A 25,451-nucleotide genomic window follows, 5' to 3' on the forward strand; every position below is an offset into this window, starting at 1 on the left:
CAGGGGATTAGCAAGGATGGTGGAATGTGATAGACATCATTATCCAAAGTACATGTATGAAGACACAAATTGGGTGTCAACCTACTTTATACACAAACAGAGATATGAAGAAATGTGATATATATGTGTAATAAGAATTGTAATAAAAAAAGTACATGTATAAAGACATGAATTGGCGTGAACATACTTTATGTACAAAGATATGGAAAATTGTGCTCTGTATGTGTAATAAGAATTGTAATGCATTCTGCTGTCATGTATTTAAAAAAATAAAATCAATTAAATAAAAAAATGGCTAAAATGGCAGATTTTATGTTACACATATTTCATCACAATAAAAAAACATGAAAAAGATTTTTTAAAGAGAAGGATTGAAAAGGCAGGAGAGAGGACAAGGATTAAAGTTAGAAATCAAAGAAAAAGAAGCAAGATGACTTAAGAGAAATAAATAACACAAAACAGCAATGAAAAGGTGAGGCCGAGGAGAGGGTGTGGAGTAAAACCTGGGGGCCTGGGAGCACCTTGCTAGGGGAAGGAGGTGTGAGGAGAACCAGTGAGAAAGCAGGTATGCCTGAGAAAGTGGAGACAGAGTAAGAACAGGAAGAGAGGGAGGTGGCCTGGGAGGAAAGGGCTAAAACAAAACGTGCACCTTAAATAGCTTCTCAAAAAGAAAAAAAAAAAAAAAAAACTATGGTCGTGACATCAACTCGAGAACACATTAATAAATGAAGCAAAGCCTTTTCCATCAACAATAATGGGTTGGCTTATTCTTTCCACCACCCCAGGAGTTCTGCTTCCCTTCCTGAAATTAATTAAAAATGATGTTGGTCACAGATAATTTTAAAGGTCATCTCCCTGTACTTTCTCCCTTCGATGAACAAAAGCGTGATTCATGCAACTATCCATCAAAAGGAGACAGAAATTGTGCAAGTAAACTCCGACGAAAACAATATGGTACTTGATCAGATGCCATTTTTATTACAACATAAAACATTTAAGCTGGTAACCAAAAAAATATACAAATTAATTAAATTCAAGAAGTCAATATACAGAGATACGAAAAATTGTGCTATATATGTGTAATAAGGATTGTAATGCATTCCACTGTTGTTGTGTATCTTAAAAATAAGTAAAATTTTTTTAAAAGAAGCAAATGTAACAATTAAAACATAAAATTTATAAAAACAAAGATCCATGTTAGAGGAAGGTATATTAAATAAACTAAGCGGCTTCCTCTCCCACCCCACATCCCCATATCCCCTCACAAGGTGGGATTAGAGACCAAAGTAGACCTTCTCACCCCATGCATGTGAAGCATATCAATTCCAAAATGCGCTAGGTGTTTGGCCAAATGAGGATCCAAAACAGGTTCCTCTTCTTGAAAAGAATAAACATCTAGAGGTGGAGAAAAAATAAGCAGAGATCTGTAATCAAGTCATTCAATATTCAATAAATACTTATTGAACCTCTAATGCGCACCATACTTAGAGTATAGCAATAAACCAAACAAAAACCTCATAACACTCAACCAGGAAAAAGATAATAAACAATAAACATGATAAGCAGATATGGCTTGTAAATACACACATATCAATTCTTTTGACATTTCAAAAACTAAAAAGAAAGTTTCTAAAAATAAAAAAAAAGTACCTTAAGTTAAAGTTATTTAAAATTAGACAAATATAAATGCCCCACATTGAACTTTTCTAACCAAGGATACAGTGGCAGGACGCTAAGGTCAGAAGAGGCCAGGGTGAGGAGGTGACCTGTGTCTACTGTAGGGGAGAATTGGTGGGGACAGAAAGCACACAGGTGCTGAGCTGCAACTAAATAGCTGGACCAAACAAAATTCTGCCTGCGGAATCCTCTACATCCTCATTCCTCCCACTGGTCGTTCCCCTGAGCCCCTTCTTTCCTACTTCAGTGTTCACACTACATGGAACCTATGAGAGATCTGTGCAGACTCTGAGGTGCTTCCCCAGCCTGCCCACGTCACTCACAGCACGCACAGACACCCGGGATATGTCTGGCACCCCTGGGTAACTCAGGAGGCTCCAGACACCCCAGGCCATGAGTGGGGGCACACTGCACTGGGGTGGGCAGCTTCTCTCCTCATGCTGACAACATCCCACCCGACAACATAAAGCTTTGGACTGAACTATGGTACAAGAACCAAGCTGCAGCATCACCTGGGAACGCCGGGGAGATACAGTGTCTTGGGCCCCGTCCCAGACCCACTAATCGGAATCTGCATTTACCAAGACTCCCAGGGGCACCGTAAAGTTTTCAGAGCAATGTTTACAGTTTTCCAAGCCATAGGATCCCCTGCCTTATCTGTCCTCCCACGGCAATGCAGTGGGGCAGACACTTTCAGGTGCATACTACAGAGGAAGAGGTTCCTGAAGGTGAAATGATTTTTCCCCCAAACCCCACAGGTGGCCCAGAAACCAACTATCAGATTCGTGGCCAATCCTCTTCCCTGCACGTTAGAATATTCCTTGATATCTCAGGATACCCATGGTGAGGCACCATCCTAGGCCCATTCATAGAAAGGGAAACCTCAGAAAATCACAATTTCTCCACTCCCAAATTTGAAAAACAAAATCTACTACAAGGAAAACAGATGTAAAATTATCACCCTTGAGGAGAGTAAGAAAAAAGAAACTGCCCAAGAAGTTTCCTATTCCTCAGAACAACTCAAGGAAAAAAAAAAATTGTGTGTGTGTGTGTGTGTGTGTGTGTGTGTGTGTGGAGAGAGAGAGAGACAGAGAGTACTGTGTGGATGCTACAGGTCACCCTCTGACCTATGTGACATATGTGGAGACTCCCTGCCCCCCAAAGCAGACAATCTTTCTATTATTAACAGATTAAACATTATCCAGCTTTCTTTTCTACTCTTCTTCTCCTAGGGGCCCATTTTAACTTGCCGATAGCAACCCTCATTTATATTTATGTAGGTCAGTGTTCTCAAAAACCAAAAATAAAAGACAAAATCCCCAGTCCAGTTGAGAGGGAAAAAAAAAAAAAAAAACCAACAAAGTCTAAATAATTAAAAAAAAAAAAACAAACAAAAATCTTGGAACTCACAACTTGAAACACACACACATCAACACTGTTTTTAAACTATGACAAAGAGCAAAAAAATGCCACTCAAACACTGGTGCTCTCTAGGCTCCATTGTTCTCGATCTCTGGTTATTATTAACTAGGGAGACAGTTTTGAAGATTAAGACTCTGGGCCTCTAATTATCAAAGATCTATTCGAAAATATAAAATTGCTAAAATGACATCATTAGCTTTGGCCTAGCATTTTGAAATAAAGGAAAATCACACAGCCCTCTGTGGTTCTTGGCCCATCAGGCTCTTGCAACTAAGAAAATCACATTTCCTAACTCCCGTCACTACACGCCCAGAGATACAACAGGATTTGGTCAGATACTATTGTTATTTCTTACCTCAATGAAAAAACAGTTTAATGAGTGCCACATAAGAAGTCTAAAAATGAACTGTGATCCTTAAACTTGGCCATCTTTAAAAATTCATAAACATTATAGAGTCATAGAAAAAAAAAATTTAAGTAGACTCAGTGGCTGAAAACGACTGCCTTACATGTTCTTCATTGGGAAGCTTGTTTTATTCCAACTTCAGCTTAACAGTCAGGTCTCAGCTCAAAACTGTCACAGCAAATAAGCCTTGCCTGACAACTATTATCCTCCATGCCCCCTGACTTGACCTAACACTTGAAACCAAGAACTATAGTTGTAAAGTCCATGGCGGGTCCCACCCAGGAATGGCCCAAGCTGTGTTTGGTGAGTAACTGGGATCATTTTAGAAGTAAACCAGTCATTGTTTCGTTTCAAGTTAAATGACAAACTAAACCACAGAGAGCATGAGGTAGCAAGCATAAAAAAAGAAAAGAAAGATTTTTTTTTTAAAGAGAGAGTGAGAGAGGGAGAGAGAGAATTTTTTTTTAATATTTATTTTTTAGTTATCGGCAGACACAACATCTTTGTTTGTATGTGGTGCTGAGGATTGAACCCGGGCCGCACGCATGCCAGGCGAGCGCACTACCACTTGAGCCACATCCCCAGCCCAAGGAAAGATTTTTAGCACAGGAATACCCCATTCATGTGAGAAACATGTTAGAAAATAGTATGTGCAGTAAATTTGAAAAGTAATTTAGGTCCGGCCACGGTGGAGCCCCCTGTAATCTCTGCTACTTGCAATGCTAAGGCAAGAGGACTACAAGTTTCAGACCAGCCTAGGCAACTTAGACCCTATCTCAAAATAAAATGAGAAAAGGAGAGCTGGGGATGTAACTAGTTGTAGAGCCCTTGCCTAGCATGCATGAGGCCCTGAGTTCAATCCCCAGAATCACAAAAAGAGATTGAAGTCGAGGACTGAGTCAGTGAGAAACAGTATCAAATGGTAATAACTTAATGGAAAGATTTCTTTTACTTTTTTTTCCCCTTTTCTTATTTTTCCCAAATTTATTATAATATTCTAACTGGAAAAAAATGCTTTATAAGTAATTCCCAAAGATCAAGATGATTCTCTTGGATAGTGTGCTATTAGAATGAATGCACCATAGTTAGCCTTGTTCGGCCACATTGATTAACTCACTCATTCTTTCATGTATTCATCCTGTTCAATAAGTATTTACTGCCCACAAGATAATACAGATACTGAAGATATAATGTTTAATGAGATCAGCAGGGTCCCTGCCCTTGTAAGGTTAAAGTTTAATATTTCAAATAGTCTCAGCTGGCTGGTCTGGCATGAACAACCTCAGACGTCTTCCTGACTAAGGCTCTCTTGTGTGATTCAAGGCTCTCCTCCTAAGCCCTGGAAAATGGCAGAAAGTTAAAGATGCACCTTGTTGAACTCTTGAGTTTAGAAAGAGAGAGGAAGCCAGGGGAAGCTCGCTTTGCTGCTTTGCTCAGAAAATGGAGAGAAAACCCGATCTCTTGGTCAAACACAGCACAGAAAGTCAGAGAGGTCAAGAGAAGGTTCTCTTCAGAGGAAGGGCCGACCCCTCCACCCGAACCACCTCTCTCCACCATGAGTTTATATCTGTGTGCTGACAAGCCATCGGCCACTAGAAGGAAATGAAGAGAAAGGAGTGAATGCTCCCGCCAATTACCCTAGAAAAATAAACACAAAATGAATGAGGTCAAAAGTATGTACAAGCACTTTAAAGCATGATTTTAACTCCCAGGCCAGACAAAACCTAGACTGTAGTCAGGAAGAAAAAAAGAAAAGCTAACAAGAGTAAGAAGGCATCAAAAAAAAAATTTTTTTTTTTAAAGAAAAGAAAAAAAGGTGAAGCAGAAGTACATGTTGCTGGCGTTGTCTTCCACTGTTGACTCCACACATGTTTACTGAGCACCTACTATGTGCAGGAGCTATGCTAGATGCATAACAAACGTGGCGCTCAGTCCCCACAATTCCAGCTGGCCACCCTTAAACAAACAATCTCAGAATCCTGTGAAAAATGCCACTGTGGAGCACCACCAGGTGATACAGGCACACAGGAGGGGCGCAAGCCAGATCAAAAAGTGAGGTAGTCATGCCTTGATTCCAATCAGGCTGTGAGAAACTCAAGGGAACTTATGCCCGGGTCAGAGGTCAGAGGTGAATACTATGACCAAAGAAGAAAGACCAACTTGAGAAGCTTCAGACCTGGAGCAGCCAGTGGAATGGGCAATCTCACAGCTACCTCGGGCATCCCTGGACCACTCTCTTGCAGTGACCTGTAGCCCATAAGCACCTTCTTAGGTTAATAACTAGTTTCCACGATAGAATAAAAACACCTCTCCACCCTCCTTCTCACCTTACTCCCATCGCATCAAGAACCTCCCCTTTGCTTGGCCAAAACAATGTCTCTTCCCCCATAGGAAAGCTTTTGTTTGTTTGTGTGGTATCCGTTTCTTGTTTTGTTTGTTATTGTCCCCATGGGGACCCAGAGTGGAATTGGATATGGGGCCTATTTTCATGACATGTGCCAACCATCCTGGCCAAGCCTGGGGGAATCCGGGCTTCTTGGGAGAACTACAATCTACTCAGACACCTCAAGGATGAGAAGGAATTTCTCATTGAACAGGCACATCCTTATTGGGGGAAAGGAAATCAGGATGATCAGATCAAGGTATCATTAAGTAATTGAATCCACAACCTTCCTGAATTCCATGTCCACAAGGCAATCTTCTAAATATAATTTATCTTCCCACAGGGAGGGAATGTACTGGTCAAACCGACATAAACATCCCACATACTGGCAGTTGTGGTTCGTATTATGACCTAAAAACGAATGTCCTGACTTTGAGACTTTGTCTCGGGTGAGCTGAAGTAGTTAGTGCTTTAGGGCCCAATGAGTGTAGAAGATGGTTACCTTGGCAGAGGTACCTTTACCAGGACGTGTCCCCAGTCGCCAGATGGAAGACACCCACCCTCCTGCATCTCAGGGTCCACAGGCTCATCGCAAAACACTTCAAGAAACTTCATATACACTCTTACTGATTCATTTGGCTTTTAAATAAACAGTAAGTGATAACTAACAAATAGATTTAAACATATTTAAAGGAGACAAAATAGAATTAATGCTATCCATGAACAATAATTAGACAGAAAACAGTCATTTTATTAACACTGAAACTATACAATATACACAGGACTCAAAGTCTTATCCTTTTTTCAAAAGTTAACATTATTTCAGCTACATGAATTCAAGAACTATCACCACAGGACATGGGGTCTGCACTGTTGCCCCTGTTTACACACTCCATGAATGAACAAAGTTCTCCTTTTTTAACAACAATAACAAAAATTAACCCACTTAACAACTATGGCACATAATAGGTTAATGTTCTTAATAGCTAAAGAGTTCATTTTTAAAAAACACCAACACATATACATACTAGAAAATCAGTCTAATACATTTATATAAAAAGAACTACACCTGTCCAAAAACAATAATGAATTAAAAGAATTCCATGAAATTTGGGAGCAAGAAAAATTTTCCAGCTGGGCTTGAAGGTACACACCTGTATTCCCAGTAGCTCAGGAGGCTGAGGCAGGAGGATTGAGAGTTCAAAGCCAGCCTCAGCAAAAGTGAGGCACTAAGCAACTCAGTGAGACCCTGTCTCTAAATAAAATACAAAATAGAGCTGGGGATGTGGCTCAGTGCCCTGAGTTCAATCCCCAGTACCCACTCCCCTGCAAAAAAAAAAAAGAAAAATTTTCCAAAATGACAAACTAAACCCATTTAATGGTTGGTGAGAAGTGTTCCAGACTAGTGAAAGATCTTGATCAATTAACTCTGAGGCAAGCTAATTCCATCACAGAATGATAACCAAGAAGAAAAGAGGGAAGACAGATTCTATTTCTTCTAAAAACATGATCTTACCATAAAACACAGAGGCAACAGAGACTCAAGAGAGCTGGGAAGATGGAGAAGTTGGGGTGGGTACTGGTATAGACCTGCATTTTCAAGGATGATTAAATGATGGGTTCTTTTTTCTTATTCGGGCATTATAATTATACCTAACGGTGGGATTATCTATGCCACATTCATACTTCATACGTGCACATAAGATCCATCTCATTCCCCCTCCCTTCCCAGTACCCTCCCTTCTTATAGCTTCTGCTCAATATCTAAGTTTCTCATTCTGGACCTGAAATTATTTCCCTTTTCCATCACAAAATGGTAGGAGGAATTAACTATAGAATCATGGCCAAAAGCCAACACTTTAGGGCAGGCTGCATGAGAGCAAAAAGAAATAACTGATTCTGAAGCTGACAGTCCAACTAGGAAGCCATCCTAATCCTTCAAAGAACGCGAACACCATCACTGCCAGGCGATTTCTGGGACTCTTAACAAGGAGAATTTGTTAAAACTCATCTTCTCCATAATTAACCCATTTGTTCCTAAAATGGTACTAATCCCCATAATGAATTTGAGGACTTTCTCCTACTGTTCTAATAGTGGGTTTAATTACGCATGTTCACTTCAAAATCCTCATTCCTGCTTCTGTCCTCTTGGCTGAGATAAACAGAAGGGTATAACAATAGCAGCTAACGTTTTTTTCAAGCTTTAGTATGTGCACGGGGCTAAATGCCTTATTCTCATCCATAAACATGAGAGAGGTGCCATTGCTATTCTCCAGACAGGGAATCAGAAGGATTAGAAACTTGTTCAAGACTTCACAGCCGTTCAGAATTCAGAGCCTATACCCACCATGGGGATAAAAGGATGGGTTTAAATCTAAAAAGCCACTACATGTTCCCAGATTTGGAAAAGGCATACTCACCTGCCCCATCGGGAGTGATGGTTCCCAGCTTCACGGCTAGAGGGTAGCCCATGTCTCTATAGTGCTCCAGCGCATGCCCATTACCCCCAGAGCTGTCGAAGAACCACTTCCCACACAGGACAGAGCCGTCAGTCAAATTCAACCAGAGGTTCTCCCGCAGGTCACACCTGGCACACTTCCAACCACTGGAAAGTAGTGACACAGAGCAGTCAGAACAGCCGGAGCATAGCAAAAATACTAACATCTAAGAAAACCAGCATCTCAAGCTGGCAGGTCAGAAGAAATGCTCTGTGGAATAACAGAGACTGATGCTCCCCACCTTCTCCCCTCCAAACATTATCTTTACCCCTCCCAGAGCAGCAGGACCACACAGCACCCTGCCTGCCTCCCAGATGTGGGCCAGCTCCTCCTAGCATCTCCGAGATGATTCTTTGACTTTAGAAAACCAACACACAGCATGAGGGGTAGAAGGGAAGGTCATTTTCTCAAAATTCCCACGTGCTGGACAGTGGACCTTGAACAAGTTGCAAACATTAAGGGTCTGTGTATATAAATAGCTAACTTCTAAAACATTAACCACTAGAGTAAACTAGTTTAAACTAATTGCTATTGTTATATCCTTCTGTTTATATCTTGGCTAAGAGGGCTGAAGCAGGAACCAGGAACATGCATAACTGAATCTACTATTAGAACAGTAATTCTATTTAAAACTAGAGTAAAACTGGTTTAAACAAAACCTTATAGAAGAGTCTGGATCTGGAGTGTCCGCCAAAGGCCCATGCATTAAAGGCTTGGTCCCCAGTTTGACACTACCAGGAGGAGGTTTTCTGGTCATTGGAGGCTGCCTTTAAAGAAGCTATCAGAACCCTGGCTCCTCCTCTTCCTCTCTCTCTCTGCATCCTATCATGAGGTAAGCAGCTTGCTCCAGCAGGAGCTCCCACCACATTGTGCTGCCTTACCACTGGTCCAAAGGCCACAGAACCAACTGATCATAGGTTGAAGCCTCCAAAACTGTAAGCCAAAACAAACTTTTTCTCTTACTAAGTTGATTTATCTCAGGTATCTCAGGTATTTGTTATAACAATGGAAAGTTGACTAGCACATCCTACTACACTGCAAATCTAAATTAATGAGAAAAGAAACGGAATGGGAAATGTCAGCTATGTGCCAGGTAACTTACGGAAAGACTTATTGAATTCTGGTAAATGTGTTTAGCATTGTTTTACTATCCCCACTGCTACAAAGGAAGAAACTGAGACTCAGAAGTGACACTCTTTTCCTAAGACCACACAGAATGGAATACAGTAAAATCAGGGTCCAACCAAATCAGTCACATTCCCAATCCATCTGCCCTTTCCTCCAGGATCTGCCTCTGTAAACACACCAGCACCCAGTAAAGGAGATGCCAATGCAGCCCCAAGAGCAGTCCCACCAAAATGTGACGACCAGAGACTGCTGCAGAACAAACTCTGAGACAAAAACTTAAATGCAAGTGGCTTACGTGGGAGGTGATCCCAGGGGAGTGGGGAAGGCAGACAGGAAAGGGCAGGAAGCCATATAAGGTGTGTTGATGAGCAGGTGACCATCATGGGCAACTGGGGCTCAGACCAGCTGGAGAACTACAGGAGACAGTTTCTCACCTGGAATGGCAGGAGGCTAGGTATTTATCCACCCATTCCACTACCACTGGTTGAGGGCTATTCCAGGATAAGATGAAGGAGCTTTGACTCTGGCATTTCTGACCACTCCATGGAGGGCCCAGCTGGCTTCAGCAGGAGGAGACAACCCTCAAGCCAAGAACTGCAGGTTTTTGCAACTGGCAGCTTTAGTGCAGGTGAGGGTTTAGGGGATGGCCAGGGCACATTCTATAGCTACTGCAAACCTATAAGCTATCTTAGAGAGAAGTTTTGAGCTCCTTTTAATAAAAGGCATTTGGTAAGAACATATATAATTGCTGATCAAGAAAAGAGGAAGAAAAGCAAATGTTCCTTTGGCCACTGTTAGGGGCTAATTGGCTATTTGCTAATTGCTTATATTTGGCTCTTACCTTGGAGGAATCCTGACACCATTGTCCAACTGGGTGAGGTTATTGGCATATTTAGATACTGGCAACTCATTTTCCCATGTGTCTGGGTCCTGCTTTCTGTATGGAGATTTTGAGCTGAGAACTGCATCACAGGCAATTGTCACCTAAAAGACAAAACCCAGATGTAACATATAAAAACATTTTGTGAGAATAGCAATTGCTGGAAAGTAAAATTAAAAGCCTATTAATAAATACAGCTTAACTGAAGAAAATTCAAACAACACATTTACCACAAGGGTGAGGCCCTGGTTTCCTGCATTTTCCCCTGGGCCTAACCAGGTTTTTATCCCTGCCCTACAAATGGGAGTATTAGCAATGACACAAGGTAGCAAGGAACCAAATGCAGTTTGTAAGCTCAAGTTCAGAGGTCAAACTGAACAATTCCAACCACTCTGCAAGCAGGGTAAAAAGTATGAGGTGGAAGAATTTACAAGGATGAAATTAGGTACAGGAATGCTCAGGATTTACCCAAGTGGTGTTTTCCTCCTAACAAGTATACACCATCATATCCAATATCCTCAACTCATCACACAATGGCATGCAGTCAAGGGCACTTGAATGGAATGTACGCAGTGTGGCTCCATTTCTTAATCTGGTGCAAATGTGACCCTGGACAGGACATGCCTAGGTACATTTGTGCCAGATCAGTCCACATCATGAGCAAATGTGTGATGTCCTGCTTGGCACCAACTGACCCAGAGAAGAGGAAGACAGATTCTCTGCCTTCCCCCAAACCCAATTCATCCTGGTCATTTGCCTGCGATAACATTTGCTACTTGCTTAATACCACAAATTCTTTCTAGATGTCTTTAAAAACTTATATTCTGATGAGAAGGTAAAATGGTACAAGCACCTTAGAAAACAGTAAGTTCCCCAAATGATTAAATAGAGTTACCACAGAACCCAACCATTTTAAAACTAGGGTTATACCCAAGAGATATGTCAATCTGTGACCACACAAACACTTGTAAGCACCAGCACCCTATGTTCATAGCAGCCTTTTTTATAAGAAAATGGAAACAACCCAAATAAGTATCTGTGATAAAGAGAATGTAAAATAAAAAGTAATGTGTTCATAGAATGAAATATTATTTGGCAACAAAAGGGAACAAACTACTGATATGGGCTATAACGTGGATAAATCTTGAAAATATATGCAAATGACAAAAAGACAATCATAAGGAATAACATATTTTTAATTCCATTAATATATCCAGAATAGATAAATCTATAGAGACAGAAAATAGATTAGTGATCTCCATAGGCTAGAAGGGTAGTTTAGAGGGTGATGGTTAAGGGAAGTGGGGTCTTTGGGGGGAGCAATAAAAATACTCTAAAATTAGATAATGGCAATGGATAAGTAATAAAAGTGAATGAATTGTTAAAAAAAAAAAAAAGTTGAAAAAAAATGTGCATTCTACATCACTAACTTCCTGCACAATTAGCTGACCATTTCCTCCGGAGTAGCACTGACAACCAACCCTAGGACCAAGTAAGAAATAGAAGAAGTTTCTCAGCTGCCACCGCACCGCCACCCAGGCCCTGAGCAACTCCTACAAATCCTCCATCTGCAATACATTTGACATCTACCTCTTCTCCATTTTGGCCACCCCCTCCCAGTTTCAGACACCAGCATGGCTCACACAGATGGCTACACGGCAGCCTAGGTTTCTCCTTTCTTACCCTCTATTCCCTCTTCTCTACCCAGCTGTCAGAGTGATCTGCTCTGAAAATGGGATCCTATCCTTCGCTAGTGTGAATTCTCCAGGGTGACATTTAACCCTACCCAGTGATGACACAGGGTCAGGTATAGTTAGGTACCAGAGGTCCCAGCCCTCAGAAGTCTGGGAATCTAGCTGGGAAATTCGGGAGACTGAGGCAAGAAGATCACACGTTCAAGGCCAGCCTCAGGAATTTAGCAAGAAACTGACTCAAAATTAAAAAATAAAAAAATAAAAAAAACTGGGGAGGCAGCTCAGTGGTAAAGCACCGTTAGATTCAATTCCAAGTACCAAAAAAAAAAAAAAAAAAAAAAAAAAAAAGTCTAGGAATCTATTACAGAACAAGCGGGCATAAATATGTAAACCTTTTAAAAGAGAAGCTTTCATTTATCTCTCACCACAATGGCTATATATAATTAGTCTTTCCTTTCAATTATCAAAATTCACCTCCCACCACCTTCCAGAGATGCCTGTGAAACACATGGCTGAGTAATCTAAAAGCCTCTTCCAGATTTTTCCAGTGCTGAGTCCCTTCTAGGCCCCCTCAGCACTCTGGCTACAGCACCTCATCTTTTTAGTCTGATCTGATATAAGCCCCTTATTTGTTTCATCAACTACATGGATCATTGCTCTGTCCTCCTCTGGATTTTCATTCCCCGTTAGAAGATTTTTAGTGCTCTAGTTTGAAATGTACAGTGATATTAAAGAAGATTCAAATAAAATCTTCCCTTTTCTTTGAATATCCTTTCTGGTGACATCCAACAAAATTCCCTTAGACTTCTGAAACACTTTTATAAACTACTGATCTAGTGTTTTTAAAATGTCATCAAAAAAAGAATCATTTACAGGCCCTTTTTATGAATAGCTGAAGGTCAGGATCAATCAATCTATAATTACTCTGTGAATTACTTTTTCCTTGGACTTGTTATCTGGAGTGAAGTGAGGAGACCTTGGCTCTATCCCAAGTCTCCTAAGCCTCAAGTGCAGTGGTACATTAGAACTCACTTGAGCTGGCTCATGGGAGTTGATGGTTCAATTTTAAGAAATTTCACGCTCCCATGCTTATTGCAGGACTCTTCACAACAGCCAAAAAATGGAAACAACCTGAGTGTTTATCAATTCATGAATGGACAGAGAAAATATGGTATATATATACACAATGAATACTACATTTTTTTTTAAAGTTTTTTTTTTTAAAAAAAAAAAGAGAGAGAGAGAGAGATCCTGTCATTTGCAACATAGATGGAACTAGAGGTCATTCTGTTAAGTGAAATAAGCCAGGCCCAGAAAGACAAGTGCCTCAGGAGCTCACTCATATGTGAAATACAAAAATAAGTTGATCACACAGAAGTTGAGAGTAGAACGGTGGTTACCAGAGGCTGGGAAGAGGAGAGGAGAGGAAAGGTTGGGGAAAGACTGACCAATGGGTACTGTTACAGTTAGATAAGAGCAGCTGAGATAACAGATAACAGCTATATACTATATATTTTCAAAAGCTTTAAAAAAGAATTTCAGGGGCTGAGGTTGTGGCTCAGTGGTAGAAGGCTCACCTAGCACACATGAGGCATTGGGTTCAATCCTCAGCACAACATAAAAATGAAATATATTGTGTGTCTACCTACAACTAAAAAATAAATAATTTTAAAAAAGGATTCTAAATGTTTTCACCATAAAGAGATGATAAACATTTCAAGAGACAGAATGTTTAATCTTATTTAAACATCATTAGGTATATACATGTATTGAAAAATTCACATGATATCCCATTAATATGTACAATTTTTACATTTATATGTACCAAAAAAGAAAAAAAATTAATAAATCTTTGCAAGATGGTTGCTAAACACAACCCTTATTAAAAATTAAATTATATATAAACATACATAAAATATCTTTAAAAGGTAGCACATAACTACTCACTTCAAAAACTCCTCACTTTCTAGACATCTTACTGTATCTACCAGCTACATGTTCTTGAGGTTACTTACATCTACTTTAGCTGAATAGTGGGAATTGTAAAAACAGTCTGCTACTGCACCTCTCTGCCAACTGCATTCTATGATGTCACGATGTTAGCCTGAAATCGGCCATGGAAGGAGTGGACACTGGGGGAATCATCTCACACCACAGGCAGGGCTGTTTCCCACAGGAGCCTGCTGTTAAACTACCAGCACAGCATTCGCTGCTCAGGTTCCTGAGGTGGGAAATGAAGACACTGAATTCCAGACTGCAAGGCCCCAGCTGAGCCCACAAAGTTGCCTCTGTGAACCCTGTGCCACCCAGAAGTGGCTTCACTTTCTGATAGAATCTACAGAATAACTCTCTCAAATGAAATTGTTCTGGGCTGAGACACTCAAGAGATAAAGAGTCACCTCTTGGGTGTTTTTGAGACCAACGATTTTTTTTTTTTCCCAATGACTTTTTTAAAAAGAGCCAAGCACAGGGGTGCACACCTGTAATCCCAGCAGCAACTTGGGAGGCTGAGGCTGGAGGATTGCAAGTTCTAGACAGGTCTCTCAGCAACTTAGCGAGGCCCTAAGTAACTTGGCAGAACCCTGTCTCAAAATTAAAAATGAAAAAAGGGCTGGGGATGTGGCTCAGTAGTTAAGTGCCCCTGGGTTCAAACCCTGGTACTATATATAAATAAATAAAATTTCAAGTGAGAATCTTCAAATACCAAAAATACAGCAAAAGCATGATAAGAAAATATAGTAACTAGCATCTTTTGTGTAGTTAAATCCTCTTGGTTACCAACAGATAAATCCTGATTTGTTAATCAATCTTCCTATTCAACCACTTCCAAATAATTCTTCTTTTTCCCCCATTCTTAAAGTATTTCTTTAAAGTAATAAATTTTTAATGTTAAAGTATTTTAAAAGATACTCTATTAAAAATTATGATATATCTTATGGATTCAGATTTCTGTGGCACTTGCCTTTTAAATAAGAATATTCATAGTTCAAATTATACTCTGAATACAGAGATGATTAAGAAGTTTTTTTTATTTACTTTTTTCACATACTTCATGATGAGTGATTGAGAGAAAAATAATTTCTCATGATATTTATTCACAATATGCTTCTTCGTTTCCAACAGCAGAAACAAGAGTTCTGTCAAAGAAGGGCATAGCCTTAATGTATCATTTCAGGTAATGGGATAAAGTAAGACCATTTTGTCCACTAATATATTTTATCATTGCTAACAGTCACATGAGTCAACATGGGGAACCTGAGAAAGCAAAGGTAATTTAATTCTGCGTGCTTCACTAAGTACTGGACACTTGGAAAAGAGTATGTTCCATTTAATAAGTAGAAGGGCTACAATAGATAAATACACAAATTTCTCATTTGGATAGTCACACATTTAGATATAAATTAGATCAAGGGAAAGAGGTTAAGTGGTAGAAACCTGGTCCCTGGTAACTTGGAAACCCTAAGTACAAAGGTCCCCTCTGGGCAGCAGCAAATGAGCAGATGGCTATAGTCACGAAACGTCCAGAAGATGGTGGGACCTAAAGACCTGACTTTGGTTCTGGCAGAGTTTGAAGAAGGGGTGGGGGGACAGGGGGAATGAACTAGCATGTCTAAACTTGACTCACTCAGAGCCCCCTGCCATCTGTGGCAGGACCCTGAGAGGTCAAGGTGTGCTCAGAGTTGAAAATAGGAGAAGAAAAAAAAGGGGGGGGGGTTGGGGTGGGGAAGAGGAAATGGAAAAAGGAAGGAGGGTGAAGTGCTGGAGGCAACACAGGAAATGAGGAAAGAGCAGGAAAAACATGGAGAGTCCCCATAAGAACTCTGTGCCCTCTTGGAAGATTCCAGAAGCAAAGGAAAACATCATGGCATTCCCCCATCACCGCCACCAGCCCCAGTTTCAAGTAGTTCAGGATCCCTTCACAGAACTGGACTCTTACAGAAGGAAAAGGAAGAAAAGAGAAGGGAGGGGATGGGAAAAGCTCATTGCTAAAGATATAAATGGTCTTCACAGGAGCAGAGCTGAATGAACTTCCCCAGAGCTCCCGCACACCTGTGGCTTTTGAGGGTCTGGTTTTTTTCATAACTGTGTTGCTGTCATTCTACAGTGGCACACTTTTATTTTGCCCAAGCAAAATCTTACATGGAAAGACAACATGAGAAGCCCAATTAAAAATACTGTCATCCTTCTGATCAGAGGATGGTCCCTCTCCAGCAGTCTGTGCACATGAGAAGGCCACACTTTGGAAATCAAGCAACAGATTGACAAGGAGGCCAGACCACCCTGGAGGAGGCTGGCCTGGGGAGCAATGAAGCCCACCAGCACTGGAAGTAAGAGGGCCAGCAGTTCTGAACCACAACCCCACGAGACCCTGTCACAGAGGAGAAGCAACAGGCCCCTGTTCATGCTCTCACCTTCCCTGCCCCCGTCTCACACACACACACACACACACACACACACACACACACCTGACAGAGTCACGCGCATCTAGCTAGCAGCCGTGCACACTCACTGACCAGGGCTGGTAACTCCTCAATATTTGGTAGTGCTATTTCATAGTGGTCTGGGAATATAACAAGTTTGGCTTCATCTTCATATTCATAATCGTCGCTATTTAAATCGTCATCAGTATCTAGATCTGAGGAGAAAACAAAAACAAAGAATAAAAAGTGAGGCAGCACACACTGGGAAAGCCAGAACACCATAGAGGACACCACACCAAAGATGTGACATTTACAATTTCCAACTCGGACACGACCGTCTGTCTGCCCCAAACCAGGAATAACAGGTCCTGCCATCTCCCCTTAGTCATGAATATTTATTTACCAGTGACAGATGTACGAAGAAGACTGAGTCATATCACAAAGTCTAGCAGAACAAACATATAAGCTAGATACAGATTTCTTAAAAGATTTTTAAAGGAATATATTTCTAAATATGATTTTGGGGATACCTGATAGCTGATTTCACAGGAATGGGCTATCATAGAGAAGAAAGTGCATGGGTTTGAGAACTGGTAAACCTAGATTCAGTGCTGGTCCCAAAACTTCATGTTACTTGGGGCAAGTCACAAACTCTGTATCTGTTTAGTTTCCTCATTTGCAGCTGGAGATAATAACACTTATCTCACACCATTTAGATAAGAGGTAAATGAGAAATTGTAGAAAAGAGACCTGGCACACAATGGGTCATCAATGAATGGCAGCTATTATTTAAAAACAAAATCTCCCTTTCACTCTCTCTCTTCCCTATCTCTGTCTCTCCCCTGTGCCCATTCCCTTCCTCTAATGGTCATGAGATCTTGCAGAGTAAACCAGCTGGGGAAACCCTGTCATGTGAGCAGTCCTGTTGCCCTTGAGCTGCAGAGAATTCCTAGTAGGAAAGATGAGCTTCTCCAGCCTGTTATCTCTTAAGTCATCACCTCTTTGCTTGGTTAATCTCTGGTAAAGGTTAGATGAAGTCTCAAGGAAACGTCCTGTCACAATATTTATAGGGACACTTCAGTCTCACGTTCATGGGGATGCCAGCATCCCAGATCATGTTTGTATATTTCTAAGTTTGGAACTATGGAGACAAAAAGGAAAATTGGACTATATGCCACTCACATGCACAAATTCACACAGGAACAGGTACACAAACATGGAGAAATACAGGCACTGTAGATAGAAGAAAGTCACCTGACTAGACTCTGAAGGTTGCCTGAGACCAAAGGATCCAGATCCTGTTATTATCTTGTATACCTTTAACCAAAAACTTAGCAAATCTTACCTTTGCTCTGGAATTCTCAAAGGTAGGGCAGGTGTAAGTAAGAAATAAGATACAGAGAAAACACAATCCAAACATTTCAATAAAAGATTCTAAATAGTAAGAATCAGAAACTACAAAATGAAGAACCAAACAACATGGCTAGATAGCCATAAAAGATGATTTTAAAGATTCTATTAGCTTAAGAAGGAATGAAAGGCATTTATTTAAGCAAATAATTCAAACAAAAAGGCATTGTATGTGCTATAAAAATTTGAATGTCCTAGTATCTATATCTATAAAAAAACTGGAACCTAAATATTCAACAAAAATGACATTCAACTCAACAGAATATTATTTAAATGACAGTTATTTAGACTATGCAGAAACATGGAAATGTTTTTGCTATGTTAACACTAAAAATTCATCTTCACTCTCCAGACAACTTTATATTATGTTCATAGATAAAAATTGGAAAGAAGCCTGCACCAATGAAAATATTGAGTGGGTGAACTTTGCTCTTAAAATATTCTTTGTTATTGCACATGTAACCATTTTAAATAACCAAGGACAAATCTCTTTTTTTATTTTAATTTTAATTATACATATATATATGTATATATATATATACACACATATATATGTGTGTGTGTGTGAGTGTGTGTTTGTGTGTGTGTGTGTGTTTGAGACAGCAGAATGCATTACAATTATATTACATATATAGAACCCAATTTTTCATATTTTTGGTTGTACACAAAGTAGAGTCACACCATTCATGTCTTCATACATTTACTTAAGGTAATGATATCCATCTCATTCCACCATCTTTCCTACCCCCATGCCCCCTCCCTTCCCCTCTCTCACCTTTGCCCTATCTAGAGTTCAGCTAATCCTCCCGTGCCCACCCCCCAACCCCATTACGAATCACCATACTTAAATCAGAGAAAACACTCAGCATTTGGTTTTGGGGGATTGGCTAACTTCACTTAGCTTTATATTCTCCAACTCCATCCATTTACCTGTAAACACCACAATTTTATTCTCCTTTAATGCTGAATAATATTCCATTGTGTATATATACCACATTTTCCAAAGTACAAATCTTGTGTTCTTGTACAGTTTGGATTCATATAAGATAATATTTGTCCCTTTTCCAAAGAAAACATATTCACTACTGCTAATTCAAATCTTACATGGTCTGAATAAGCAAACAAAGTCCAAAAGAAATCCTGTTCTAACATTTACTAACTCTGTCACCCCCGGTGAGTTTTTTCCAAGTTCATTTTCCTCATGAGTAAGCTATAGATAATATTATCTACTGCATAAGATTAACAGGATTAAGCAAGATAAGGTCTTTAGGCACCTAATAGGATCTAATGAGTCCGAGAGACTCACAGATAATCACCAGCATCACATCTTCATTACCCTCTCCACATTCCCAACAGTTAACACCATCCAAAATGCCTCCCCTCCCTTTAGCTGCACCAGCTCAGAAGTAATCCTGAAATAAGATTCAGGAAAACCATGGCATGGTGTGGGGATCTTTCAGATGATCTAAGTGTGGAGAAGGTAGATCTTCAAATGCTTCTCAATTATGAGCTCAGAGAGGGAACAAGTCGTATTCACCTCTCATATCCCCAAACTCTGCACAGTGCCCCCACACACACCATGCACTCAGCACACGTTCATAAAAGGAGACTTCAGGAAGCCAGGATCACTAGTGTGCTCAGGACGGATGACAGCAAAGCAAGGACATCCAAGGAGGTGCTGTGCTGCTGTTCTCATTGGTTGCTCCTGTGTGTCCAGGAGCAGCCAATGACAAGAAGCAGCAAGACAAGCACTTAAGAAAGCGGAACTTCGTTGTACTTCTTTACACTTAGTTTATAATTTACTTGTATTTTTAATTCAATAGAATGGAAGGGGCTCATGATCTTTCCCAAACATATTAAGCAGGGAAAAGCCTTAGCAGAGGTGACCTACACGCTGATTTTAAGAGACAAATCTAAGCCTTTCTGAACATACATGCTCCAGAGCCCCAAGTATGATCTAAAATTTACATATTTCTTTAAATCAAGTCTCGCAATGCAAATAATATCTAATTGAGGAACCTACAGAGGAACCATACTGTGGGGGCCCACAGGACTAGGGCTCCCTACTCCCCCAGCCACTGAGGCTATTACTGGCAATACCCAGAAGAGCTCTTTCTCTCAGTTAAAACAAAGCAAAGCAAAACTTCTCCCTAATTCTGCTTTAATAATCTCCCAGGTCCCTGGGAGAAGAGGTTGGGACTACACCCTCCTCTCCCAGAAGCCTGGGCAGCACAAAACAAATCCAAGGCTCCAATTCCTCCTGCAGAGCCCTCTCGGCTTGACCAGGCTGACTTCATCTTATGTGCTGGAGGTGAACAATCTGTCCTGTGGCTGCAAAATCTGACCAACTATTTACCTTTGAAGAGGGCATGAGGGAAAAGCCCCTTGAAAACACAACTCCTCCTTTGACCCATTCCAGAAGGAAATGGTAAATGGAGTTATTTACACCTTCTGGTCCCAAAAGCTTGGATGAGTGGTCTGAACACGCCCAATCCCAGAGTTTTTCTCAAATTTTCTGTTTTCAACTTGTTTCTCATTGAGTATGAATGCCATAGCTAAATCAAAAAGTAGAATTTGAGCTCTCTGAGGTCTGGTGGTAGCTCTTCAATGCTCCACTCTTTTGAACGCAGAGAAACTTAACTCATTTACTCCTATTCATGAAAACTGGCAAAGGAGACTCAACAAAAATATGAGTATTGAACACTGTTTTTATGGCATACCAATGAGATGGTATTTTATTATTTTATTATTATATTTTATAATTTTATTTTATTTATTCCAGTTATTTACACATTTGTAGCTTTTTTGCTACATGTGTATGTACAAATACATACGTGTGTGTGTGGAGATAGATAGAGATATAGTTATATATACAGTATATACAGATGTATGAACAGTTAGGCCAGAATCATAATGTAAGCCCCAGGATATTTCTTTAAAGATCCTGGACTCCCTTAACTCCCTGCCTCCTTCCTTCTTTCTCATAAAACACTCTAGTTTTATGTCAGTTAACTTCTGAAAATCACAAACTCTCATGTTGTTGCAAGTTATCTTCCTAAAAGACCACCAATGGTATCTAAAAACATTAATGAAAAATTACCCAACAGTTTTTTCATGGGGGACCTAAGCCGAAGGAAATGCCTGATCATTCTGTTCATTTAGTAGTTAGGTCCAAAAAACTAAGTATTTATGGTATAACTTAGTAGCCACTCGAAGACTTAATCCACACATATTGGAAGAAACTGTTTTACTTCATTCTTAACCACCATTCCTTACTAATGAGATGTGTGCACCAACTGAACTGCACAACTTCTCCTTGAATCAGACTGGACATTGCCACCCCTCCACGTTGATCTTGATAAGGTCCTGGTCTTTTGCCATAGAAACAACTAACTTAAAAAAAACACTCGAATTTTCAAAGAGATGAAGTCACTGGAAGGAATACAGGATAAACTAACAGTAAAACAACATCAAGGTTAGTTCATGCAGGTTTGATCATCACTGTTCCCTCAAATATTTAAAATATTCCTGTGAGTCCACTGCAGCATCTCAGGGTGCCTCAGAGCACAGTTTGGGAACCAAAGTGTCAATGGCTATGTTCAGACCAGTGCTGTAAGGAAACACAAGGTGTACAAAGATGTACCAACTGAAAACATCATTTGTCTCTGGGAACAAGTGGCTGGGAGACAGGGAAGGGAGAGAAATTTTTCACTACACAGTCTTTTACAATTTTTTTGTAAAATTTTAAGCTTTGCCATAGGTTAGGTGTTCAGAAAATATTTTTAAATCCCAAATGCAAAATAGTATAGAATTCAAAATGATTTTGAAATTACCCATAATCACAGTTGTTGATTAAAGAACAAATTACCAACAAAGCCTGGAGATGAGGTCATTTCACTTGAATGGATATCAAAGTGTTTCAGAGGAAGGATGACTTGTCCACTGAGAGGCGGATGACACGCAGGAGGCTTGGGCCAGCTGTTCAGTACCAGCTAAAGGCCTCAACCTCCCTGACAAAATCATTATTAAAGGCTGTAATCAAACAGTGATTTTTAATGTCACTGTTGAGTCACTGGAAAAGGAATTATTCACAAAATCTTCAGGGGAACGGAAGGGGAGGAAAAGGAAAAAAAAGCTTCCATCCAAAATAAAGCATTGGCCATCTACGTCTGGGCAGGATATCCCAACAACTACATTTCAGCACTAGTGAGATGGTGCTTCCCAGTCAAAGAAATGAAAAAAAAAAAAAAAAATTCCCAAACAGGTCTGAGTTCTTTTCCCCTCTATAAAGAGATGACCCTAATGTCCTTTTCAAAAAAGGAAATCTGTATGGCAGAAGCCACTAGCTGCCTCCCATTACCTATGCTCCCTTTTCTGTTTAGTAAGAACCCCCAACTTCACTCAGTGAAGCAGTTAGTAGGCTTTATTTTCTAGTCTCTTCTGCAGCAGGGTGTGACCAAGTTCTGATCAGAGAGGTATACTCCAAGTGGGGATCTTTGAAAAGTCAGACAAAAAGCAGGTGATTACACTGGAAAAATCACTTTTTTTTTTTTTCTTTTCCTTCCCCCTTCCTCTTTTTTGCTTTCCAAATTGGAAGGAGATGGTTGGAGTCCCTAAACCGACTTTGGGCCAAATGACAATGAGGTTGGAAGTCACAGGCCAAGATGGGAGGATAAAGCAGAAATATACAGAAAAGCAAGATCCCTAATGAACACGAGGCCATCCCATTATCCTGTACTTAACTGCTTCCCAATATCCTTCACATGAGAGAAATAAGCACAAATCTTATTTAAAGTTATCAATATTTAAAGCTTTCTGTTACATAAACTGGAAATAATCCTAATAGGACCCACCACTACAGGATATATCTATTTGAACTCAAGAGCTATGATTAGTGTGACAAGAGAAAATTGCTCCTGGGACATGAGAAGCAGTGCTGGAGAGAACTGACACTCAAGGCCTGCAACACTAAGTTCTTACGCAGATGGAGGCACTAACGTAAATACACTTGAGGGAAAAACGAGAGGGAGAAATGGGGTCTAGGGAAAGCCCCAGAGAGCTAATGCCATTCCAGTTTAAATTTTTTAAAAATGAACACAGTCCAAACAGAACACTCAGGCTGGGCTGTGAATTTCAGATATATCCTGTAGTCTTCTGAGTCACAGAATGTTGATTGAACAGAGTGGCTAGTAAGAAAAGTCCCATCAAAATGAAATGATGGGTAACAATCAAAGGGGCCCATGGAGTGTAAAGTACAAAAACTCAGAGCTTACCTTTAAGTTTTAATTAATTTTTATTGGTACATCACAACTGTACATAATGGTGGGATTCATTTTTACATCATCATATAAAATACATGCACACAATATAAAATATAATTTGGTCAATTTCATTCCCAGGAACCTCCTGTTTCCTTCCCTTCTTCCCTCCCCCGATCCCTTTCCTCTATTCAATTGGTTAAATAAATTTTTTAAATAGTTACTTGACAATATCCTCTAATATCAAAATAATTACTAAAAAAAAAAAAAAAAAAAAAAGCAACCTCAAAGTCTCTTCAGTAAAAGACACAAAGTTTAAATAAAGGCTAAGAGTTTTGCTAACTTCTTCATTCAACCAAAAATAAATAAATATGTAACAACAGTATGTCAAAATGTTAAATTATTTCTACCTTCAAGAAGTTCATACTGATGTCATTTAATTCAGATGTCACATTAACTATGTATCAGTGGAAGGAACCAAAAGACTAAATAAAAACCAGAGCATCACAAGGCATTCAATCATTTCAGCAAGGATGGTTTGGGTTGGTTGGTTGATTGGGGCACATTGAGAAATGGGAAAGACTGACCAGGGTGGAAAAAGCAATGGCAAATAAGCCTTCTAAAAAAACCCAGAGCTGGAAAGCAGGAGAGAAGACAGCAAAACTGGGCCTAGCACAGAGTAACTGAGAATCAAACCAGGAAGGAAACTCAGCTTCATGACTGTTTCAGTGAGTCTACTTATCAAATAATGCATGTGACTTCACTGTAACGTTAACGTGTATTTGTTATGGAAAAGTTTAAATACAAATTAAAAAATCAGAATCATTTTATCACCAGGAAGGAGCTATTGTTCACAATTTAGAATACATTCTTCCAGTCTCCCATTTATATATTTATATATGGGTGTATGTATATATATGCACATATGTACATACAAAGATAATCATATGCATACATGCATGCATACAAACATACATATATGTACACATATACATATATACACTATATATATTTTTGTTTGTTTGTTTATTTGTTTTGTTTTGTTTACCAAAATTAAATCATACTATTCAAGCAATTTTAAGATTTCTTTCAAACAAGGGATGTAAACTGGTTGGTCAAACATTGAATCATTTTTTTCTCCTAAGGAAACTATATCAGAAGCCTAATATGAAATATGACCATAGTTGTATGATATAGAAATCAATAGTCTTTAGCATAAGCAAAACTGACTGTTCTTGACTGAAGGAAATTAAAACACCACCATTAGACAAATACCCCCTAATAATTATTACAGGCAAGATCCAATCATAGATGGTAAAATCAATTTTAAAAAAACTCTTAAGAAACATGACATTAGCATAGTCTCAAAGCATCCACAAGGTATTTATTGTTACATTATAATTTCACAGTGAGAAACCCTGTAGACACAACCTTAACAAGTGATCAAGTTCAACGTCACCAGCATGAAGTCATACCAACGTCATGTACCTCTCGTTAGCATGCACTGAGAGGGACACATTCCTTTTGTGGAAATTTCCCCAGGAATACGTAACTTCAGATTCTTCATGATAAAACATCAGACAAACCCAAAGGGAGGCAAAATCTACAAAATAACTGACCAATAGTCTTCGAAAGTGTCATAATTATTAAAGACAAAGAAAGCCTGAGGAGCTCTCACAGATTGGAAAAGATGATGGACACATGAAAATTAAATACAAAGTGGGATCCTGGAGTGGGATGTGTAATCAAAAAGGGACATTAATGGACAAACTGCTGAAATCCAAAAACTTGCAGTTTGGCTAATTTTTTTTAAAAAAAGAAAAACTGGCTCTTCTTCCAAGTCAATGAAAAGAGAGACCAGAGCTAGCTTCTCAAGTGACTCTAGTCACTATAAATATAATCACTTCAAAGCACTAGAGCCAACTAAGGGTGCCAAAGCAACTGTCACCACCAGGTAAATGCAAAGAGGAGTCAGAGCCTCTTGATTTAATTTGAGCCTCTCATCCTTATATTGTAGAACAATAAAGAACCTATAATTACTGTAATTCAGACATGCATACACACACACATACACACAGAGGAAATCTGAGGAAACTGCTGACAATGATTTACATTACCTAAAAAAATCTTGGAATTCCTCCTTTTTGGCAAAGCTCCACCAGATGCCCCTCTTACCTTCTGGGGGAAAAAAAAGAGAAAGAGATCATTAAAACGCAGCCTACAGAATGAAGTTTGAAAAAAAATATATATGAGTGTGCGTGCACTCGTGTGTGT

At 39.6% G+C, this 25,451-nt stretch overlaps 1 protein-coding gene across 1 annotated transcript in view; it reads right to left on the minus strand.

Moving 5' to 3' along the window:
* The window catches only part of Usp13 (ubiquitin specific peptidase 13), a 106,812-nt gene that overhangs the window by 53,808 nt on the left and 27,553 nt on the right, over nucleotides 1-25,451 (minus strand). The window contains exons 3-7 of the mRNA XM_076867365.2: nucleotides 25,295-25,355; nucleotides 16,603-16,724; nucleotides 10,356-10,498; nucleotides 8,309-8,493; nucleotides 1,301-1,395 (exon numbers count right to left, since the gene is read on the minus strand). Coding sequence (XP_076723480.1) covers nucleotides 1,301-1,395; nucleotides 8,309-8,493; nucleotides 10,356-10,498; nucleotides 16,603-16,724; nucleotides 25,295-25,355 — 606 coding nt within the window. The remainder of the gene's footprint in view (nucleotides 1-1,300; nucleotides 1,396-8,308; nucleotides 8,494-10,355; nucleotides 10,499-16,602; nucleotides 16,725-25,294; nucleotides 25,356-25,451) is intronic.

This window comes from Callospermophilus lateralis, chromosome 10, assembly GCF_048772815.1.
Source record: "Callospermophilus lateralis isolate mCalLat2 chromosome 10, mCalLat2.hap1, whole genome shotgun sequence".
Lineage (NCBI taxonomy): Eukaryota > Metazoa > Chordata > Mammalia > Rodentia > Sciuridae > Callospermophilus > Callospermophilus lateralis.